Source organism: Erpetoichthys calabaricus, chromosome 9, assembly GCF_900747795.2.
Source record: "Erpetoichthys calabaricus chromosome 9, fErpCal1.3, whole genome shotgun sequence".
Classification (NCBI taxonomy): domain Eukaryota; kingdom Metazoa; phylum Chordata; class Cladistia; order Polypteriformes; family Polypteridae; genus Erpetoichthys; species Erpetoichthys calabaricus.
The window spans coordinates 85037018-85044729 of record NC_041402.2 but is presented as its reverse complement, the minus strand read 5'-3'; the positions used below and the strand labels follow the sequence as shown (position 1 = coordinate 85044729).

General features: G+C 34.8%; 1 protein-coding gene across 1 annotated transcript; it reads right to left on the bottom strand.

Annotated features, from left to right (window-relative positions):
* Positions 1-2829: 2829 nt before the first annotated feature.
* On the bottom strand, positions 2830-5401 carry dynlrb2 (dynein light chain roadblock-type 2). Its single transcript, XM_028808916.2, has 4 exons — positions 5313-5401; positions 4846-4921; positions 3448-3615; positions 2830-3180 (listed from the first exon to the last, which is right to left on the bottom strand). The coding sequence occupies exons 1-4, from the start codon at positions 5313-5315 to the stop codon at positions 3137-3139; spliced, it is 291 nt and encodes a 96-aa protein (XP_028664749.1). The 5' UTR covers positions 5316-5401; the 3' UTR covers positions 2830-3136.
* Positions 5402-7712: the final 2311 nt, after the last annotated feature.

Sequence of the window (7712 nt, the reverse complement as noted above, 5' to 3'; positions counted from 1 at the left end):
AAATTTCAATTGCATATAAACGCAAGCTATATATGTAAAAAAAACAAAAACTCACGTGCACTGTATGCATGCCTGTATAACCATTTAAAAATATTTTTAGGTGATGTATTAATTACATATGCAGCACACTATATTGGGCAGCATTTAGGCAAGTTAAATTTAACTAAGCAAGATGACGTTCATCAATAAATTAATATAGTGGTGAGTAAGAAACCAGACTGAGTATAACTGGTCAGGCAAAACTGGCAAAAGATAATCATAGTATACTATATGCTGCAACTTCACGAGATACCTATATTATATGGAAATAATAAAGACATTGCTGAATGCTTGAATAAGGTAAAACGGTTCACATAAAAAATAACATTATAAAAAAATGCATTAATACATTGTATTGTGCTCTATAGGTTAGATAAATTGTAGGTGCTACTTTTGTCTCTTGGACCCACTATAAACAATTGACCTTATAAAATACAAATAAAATGGGAAAAATAGTAATACTATTTGTTGGGCCATCTGAAATACCAACCACACTATCAGACATTTGGCTTTGAATTTTAAAGGTGAAATATCCCTTGTAAATATATTTTTATGTTGAAGTTACTTATTTTTTCATCAATGCTTGTTAGTAATCTTTAGCATCTCAACTCTACCGCAGATTCTCCTTTGACTTCTTCAGTTCAACTATTGTACCAACAGGAGCATAAAGTATAGTAAACACGACTGACCACTACATTTTGCAGGTTGTAAATTTGATTTCCATTTTCATCACACTTACTGCATACCATAACTTCTGTATATATATAAAAAAAAAAACTCCACAGTATAAATCGGTATCTCATTTTAGATTTCAATGGATCTCTAACTTTCTAAAGAGCAGATGCCAGACTGTGGAACTAGGCAGCCTTCTGTTAGGACCCCATACACTGTGGAGAGATTCAAAGAGTATGGTATGTAACTGCTTTTCTCCTTTTCATGAATTACTTTATATTCAGTGAGCTATTAGTAAAGTTGCTGACAGTACTTTGATTATCTGGTTCTCAGACAGAGATAACCATTTGTATCTAGCTTAGGGGAATTGCCTGGTGTGTTGTTGTGAACCATAATGATCTGAAGCTGAATACTATGAAACAGGCTGACACGGCTATGGATTTTCAGGAGATACCCCTTCATCCCACTCAACCTTTCATTATAAGTGGTGGAATGGTAACTAAGGCATTATCATTTAAATTCTTGTGCACTAATAATAGTCATGGTCTGCAATAGGACAAATAAACTACTTTCCTTATACAGCAAAAAGCACAAACAGTGAATGAATTCCCTTTCTACTGTAGGAGGCATACAGAATGGATGGGAATCCCTACCAGGAGAGGGCATGGTTTCTTATCCAAACGAGAGGCTCCTGTAGGACAGATATATGTCCCAGTCAAGGGAGAGAAAGGCATCAGACCCGAAAAGCACTTTTTGGGAGGAGGGAAGGACATCCCAACCAAGAATTTCGTATCCAGGCGTGAGGCCCTGGGCAATTGGAAAGGTGTCCCGACCAGACATGTCTCAAGGATCTTCCCTGGCTGAGATAAAAGAAGAGTACAGGCACTAAATGGCAGCAGCCCCCCATATCAGCAACCATTTGGGAACCAGCAGGGAATGCAGGGAAATGCAGTCCAGCAGAGCAGCCCTGCTGGGGCTTGAGTGATACCACAAGACTGCACTGCAAGGAGATGTACTCCGTAACTAGGACTTCCGTATGACCCAGAAGTACTCCTGGGTCTTCAATAAAAGCAACTGCACTCCCTTATCCAGGCGAGTCAGAGCTGAGAAGAAGGAAGGCAACACTCAACTGGAGGAGGGTAGTGCGGTGGTGAGAGAGGAGATTGTGAGAGAGATTACTTGTGCTTTGGTTACTTTGGAGGTACTGTGGTTGATAAACATCCATTTATTTGAACCCAGGACTGCATTTGTGTTATTGTGCTGGGGTTTGGAGCCCGCTGGTGCCCTGATTCTATGACATTACATATAAAACATTGCATATGTCCCAATCAGATCAGGCACAGTTTTGCAATCCAGGCATTTAAAGCATGCTTAAGTTACTCTGTAAAAGTGGTTATAAAATTGCATTGGACCACTCAAAGGCTGCACTGCAATTAGATGTTCATACAGCAGAAAGCACTGAAATTACACTCCATACAGAAAACATACATCTTGAATTAACAAATGACAGGGCAATAGAATCAAAAACCACACTCATTCAGGTAACCATATCTTTAAATGTTTATCATAAATACTGGTCACCTAAAACAAGATATCAAAACTTTCATTCCAAAAACAACTAAAAGGTTTGGTACAACTCTTTCCCACTTAGTGATCTAACCCCATCAGACTATAGTTTAGTTTGTAAGGACTGATCAAGTTTGGAGTACAAGGTTGCTGTTGACTAAAAATGTCCACAAAGCAAACTGAAGATACTTTACTTTCTTTTTGAGTAGCAGAGGGGGAAGGAGCAAGGCCACTTTTTATGGGAAAAAAATTAAATAGTAAAAAAAACAGAAGTCATTGTGGAGAACTCTCATGCACATACCCACACACTCACTTACAGTGGGCCAAAATAAAACTGCAATGTGGGATATCTGTAGAACATATGTAAACTGTACACTGAATGCTTGGTCCAGGAACAGAACCCAGGTCACCGGAGCTGTGAAGAAGCAGTGCCAAATACACTGCCTAGCAAATAATTTACTATCTAGAATAAACGATAGTAATAATAACTACAAAATTTTGCTTTCTAGTAAATATTAAAATTTGTAAGGGAAAAAGAAAACTATAACAAGATTTTTTTTTGTATTTTAGACATTTATTTTTTGCTTCTTTTTTTGGCATTGAAATTGCACTTTCCAGTACTGAACATGAGTAAACATGTCACAGAACAGTAACACAAGGTCTTCTTAGATGAATAAATGATAGAATACAAATTAAAGTTAATTACAAGGCTTTGCGAAGAAAGAATTAATTTAAAAAACACCAAGATAGTAATTCCCATGGGAATTTCAGGTTGAACACTGCAAAAAGCTCCCCAAAGTTGTGATACCTTTGGAAGGTCTTTTTTTAAGACAACATTGCAAATGTAAATGAACGTGTTTTATTCACTAGGGTTCTGGATAACAATCAATAAGTATTCCTTATCTGAAAAAAAACAAAAAAAACACATGCATTAGTATTTAACAATTTCCATAATAGAAAGACAGTATGTTGGAGTTCAAGTTTAAATATTCCAAAATGTCATAATTCATAAATTATTTTCTTATTTCCTTTACACTACAAGAAAAGTGTAAAACTAAATAGCAAATTAATGAAAATATAAAAGAAACACATTATTGCATGAAAAAGTATCAGAAAGTACTCCTTAAAAACAGTCATACAGTGTCATTATACAATATATTGATTCATTACCTGGGGCAACCATGATTTCATGCTTCTTTGACCTGATACGTAAAAAGGTCAAATCATTTTGTGGGTCAATATCTCTCACAGTGCTCCTAGCCTTTATTGTAAGTTGATGCAACAGTCCAGCATACTGCACAGTTGTGGAATTGTCTAATGTGGTTCTGATTGGTATTCCTGGAAGATAAAAAAATCCTAAGTTTCTTGTAGCTGTTAACACAATCATCCACTCATAATGGCATTCAATGCCACAATACAAACGATTCTTTAAAAACTTTACTCTATTTTCATTGTATTGGCTTCTGTAAATAAACCAGTTCATTTTGTTACAGTCCTGTACTGCCTCTTCAATATTCTACATATATACTTAGCTGACTAATAATGTCATATTTAGAAGTATAATTAAACATTATTTGTTTTGTGTGGGGTATCATTGTTTTGAATTCATCTTTGATGGGGAATTTCACTTCATTAGACACTTTTAGTTACTCTGACACTATGACTTCAAATTCCTAGCTACAGAATGCCATAATAAAAAGTCATGATGAGCAAGGTAATCTTAAATTATTAGAGGCTGAGGTCTTGCAACTTACAAAGTTATCCTATTATTAGGTCACTAGTGACATCCCTAGCATCAGATATTTTGACAACTGCTTTAATGTATGTATAATTTTGACTGAAGGTAATGGGTGGTTTAAGACATATTATGCTCCCTTGTAATTGATAAATTCTTCCAAATCACTTACTAATGTTTATGTAATGTATTTTATGTTTTGCTGTTGCTACTTCAGGAAGCACTTGTAACTTATTGAATAACTTTAGAATACATTGGACAGTAGCAGCTTAACAAAATAACCATATAGCTTCTGCCATTTTCTGCTTTAGCACAATAGCATCATTAATTAGCTCAGAAAACTATGTGCATTTCCTATTACTTAACTGTTCAACTTTGTTACTGACAGAGACACAAATTATGATTATTTTCTTCCTTGCTACACATGTCAACTACTTAAACATTGCCATTTTAAACATAAGTGCAGCAACTTAAAAAAGAAAAAAAAGAACAGGATATTGCTAACCATTGTATATAGCTTAAAAAAAAAAAAATCACAGTACAGCTGCAAAACACATACATCACATTAAGTATAAAATGCAATAAGAATCTGATGTCATGGCAATTATAATGACATTAATAACAGCAATAATACCAAAACACATAATGATGGTAACAACAACTCATAAGCACTAAATTTTAAGAACAGTCTTTAGCAAACACACACACACACACACACACACACACACACACACACACACACACACACACACACAAGCAATAAAAGACACCAAAATAACTTATCCAGAAATAAGACAAATATAAAATCAGAAATTACTCATTTGTTTCAGTACCTTCTGCATTTACAACTATTGTTCCAAGTACTCCTTTGTGAGACTGGATCCTTTTCAGAGTTTCTTCTACTTCTGCCTGAAGAACGAAAGAAAAATCTTTATTAGACAATTTGTTTCACGCACTATATAAAGTTGTTCCTTGCTAAGTGTTAAAGAAACGACTAAGTTTATATGAATTTCGGAATTATAGCCTTTACTAAAAATCCTAACTAATGTTTTTAAACGGTAAAGGGAAGTTATTTAAACAAAACATAACAGATATATAACTTTTTTCTATTAGAAAATTAATCATAGTAGTAGCCCAATGTAAGAAAAAGAGCGTTAGAAGCAGGAAAGATTCATTTGTTAAATACATCAACAAAAATGTTATATAATTCTAGAGAATTAAGAGCTAAACACCTTTTAACATCTTATTTATTTAATAAATATAATTTAGAAATAACAGTAAATCAAAGCAAAACTCTTACCATTTCTGTAATACTGCAAGTCTCTAAGCCAACTGTCAACAATAACGCACTAGGGGCCCGTTGCTAAGAGGATACGGAAACAGACACGCACTCAACCTATGAGAAACGTCTTTTAAATGCTGGGGCGGGCTTAACTAGAACAGAGATGATTGACAACGCCCAGGGGCGATTGAAATCTGAGCTGAGGACACTTGGGCGCTTCACAATTTGCAGAAGATCGTTTATGACAAACGCACTTGACAAATAAAGTATGAAGTAATACAAGTTTTGGGCTTTTTATAATTATAGATATCTCACTTCGTTAACAAATTCATCCAGCAATTCAATTAACTGTAACTTTTTGTAGCCAAGTGGATAAACCGTGAAGGCATTTACATCATAGATTTATAGATTCATTATTGTCATAGCACGAATGAAAAATGAATAATTATGAAAAAAATTTTAGTAAACATTACAGTTTAAAACCTGTAGATAGTACTGCACCCTTTAACCGCAACTTCCTGAAGCTGCAATTAACGTTCACCCATGCCTTTATATAAAGACAATAAACATTTAAGGCAGTATTATTATCATATTACTAACCCATGCAACCTCTAATTCCAACGCAGGATCATGGTAACCTGGAGCCAACCTCCTTAGCGAGGGACGCTAAGCAAACAGGTGTGCATTGAAAAGGTGTTTGATTATTTCATGTGAGTTTTATGTATTTTTGAGAGCCGATGAAATGTTTATTCATTACGTAACATTTTTCACAAAACACATTTTCAGCTTTTTTGTGTTTTCGCACTATAATTAAATATTAATATTTTATTTTAATGATAATTTAATTTAATTTACTATTTTTCAAATATTAAAATATCTGTTTAAAGGAAAACAGTTATGAACAATAAACAGTTATTAACTACAATGACCACAGCTGGTTCATATGTGACGACCTGAATGTTCTGTACATCTTACTGAGCCAGCAGTCAGGGTATACAAAATTCCCATGTTTTCTCTGTGAGTTGGAGAGCAAAGCCAACTGTGTACGTTGGGTTCAGAAGGAATGGCTAGCAAGGAAAAAGCAACAGCTTGGTCCTAAAAATATCCTCAAAATAGTTTGGTCAATCCAAGTACTATATAGTGTTGCTACCACCGCTTCATGTTAAGCTTGGTTTAATTAAGCAATCTGTCAAAGTCTTATCAAAGGATGGAACTTGTCCCATGTATTTTTTTTTTTAAATTGAAAAACGACAGTTTTATCGGACCTGATATTAGAAAACTGATTTCTGATGCAGAATCGACACACATGGCATCTTTCAAAGAACAATAAAGACAGAGATTATAAAGATATTGGGAAAAAATGTAGTAGTTGAATTTAAAGGTGTTGCAACATGAATCTCAAACTGTTTGGATCTGCATTTTGATTCTTTTTTTAAGAGGTGAGTAGCAGATTCCTTGTGGATGTCAAAGATGTGGAGAAGGTACCAGGGACGCTGGAGTTTCAGTATGAAACAGTATGGGGTGGAGTGGTGGCGGCTCTGAGGCTAAGGATCTGTGTTGGTGTCTAGAAGGTTGCCGGTTCGAATCCCCGTCACTGCCAAAGGAGATCCTACTCTGCTGAGCCCTTGAGCAAGACCCTTAACCTGTAATTGCTCCAGGGGCGCTGTATAATGGCTAACCCTACGCTCTGATCCCAAGGGGTATGCGAAAACTAGCAAATTCCTAATACAAGAAATTGTATAAGGCGAAATAAAGAACTAAAAAAAATGATGGGGAACTACTGCTGAATGTTTCGCATAGAGGACACGCAACAGAAAATGTGTACCAATGACGGGCCACCAGATGACTTTTTGGATCAAAAAACTAAATAAGGTATATATGTAAGTCAATGAATACAGTTTGCATTGCTACTTTCTATAAATATATGTTTAAAAATATTGAATTGAGTAAATTCATTTTAAATTGATTTATAACAATGTTGTATACAAGTATAAATTGTGTAATGTGTTAAATTTTACTTAAAATCTTTAATTTTGTACTTAAATGTTTATGTGTTTAACTTTCCAGACCAGCAATTAATAAAATACTAATAATCGTCGTAATACTATCATGTTGATGTGGAAATTAAGGGTTCTGTTAACTATTTCAAACAGTGGCATTTTTAAACCCATTTGATTACTGATGTATTATATTTTGTTTTTCGTTACCAGAAACTATAGTCTATAATTGAAAGAACTTTGCAGGAAACTGTATGACAATAGAAGATGCACTCTATTTAAGGCTAACCTATTTTGTTAAAGTTATTAATGACACAGCACAACGTATGACATTCGCACACTCGCTTAATTCAGTTCAGTGTCGCGTTCGGGAATAAGGAGACTATCCCGGCAACACTGGCTACTAGGCAGGGATCAAGAT

Bases quoted from the DNA above. Each gene is read 5' to 3' on its own strand.
- dynlrb2 (XM_028808916.2), bottom strand. The intron at 3,616-4,845 runs GTACTGAAACAA...TTTATCTTCCAG, and splicing joins AATAGTTGTAAATGCAGAAG to GAATACCAATCAGAACCACA. The intron at 3,181-3,447 runs GTAATGAATCAA...GTTTTTTTTCAG, and splicing joins TGAAATCATGGTTGCCCCAG to ATAAGGAATACTTATTGATT.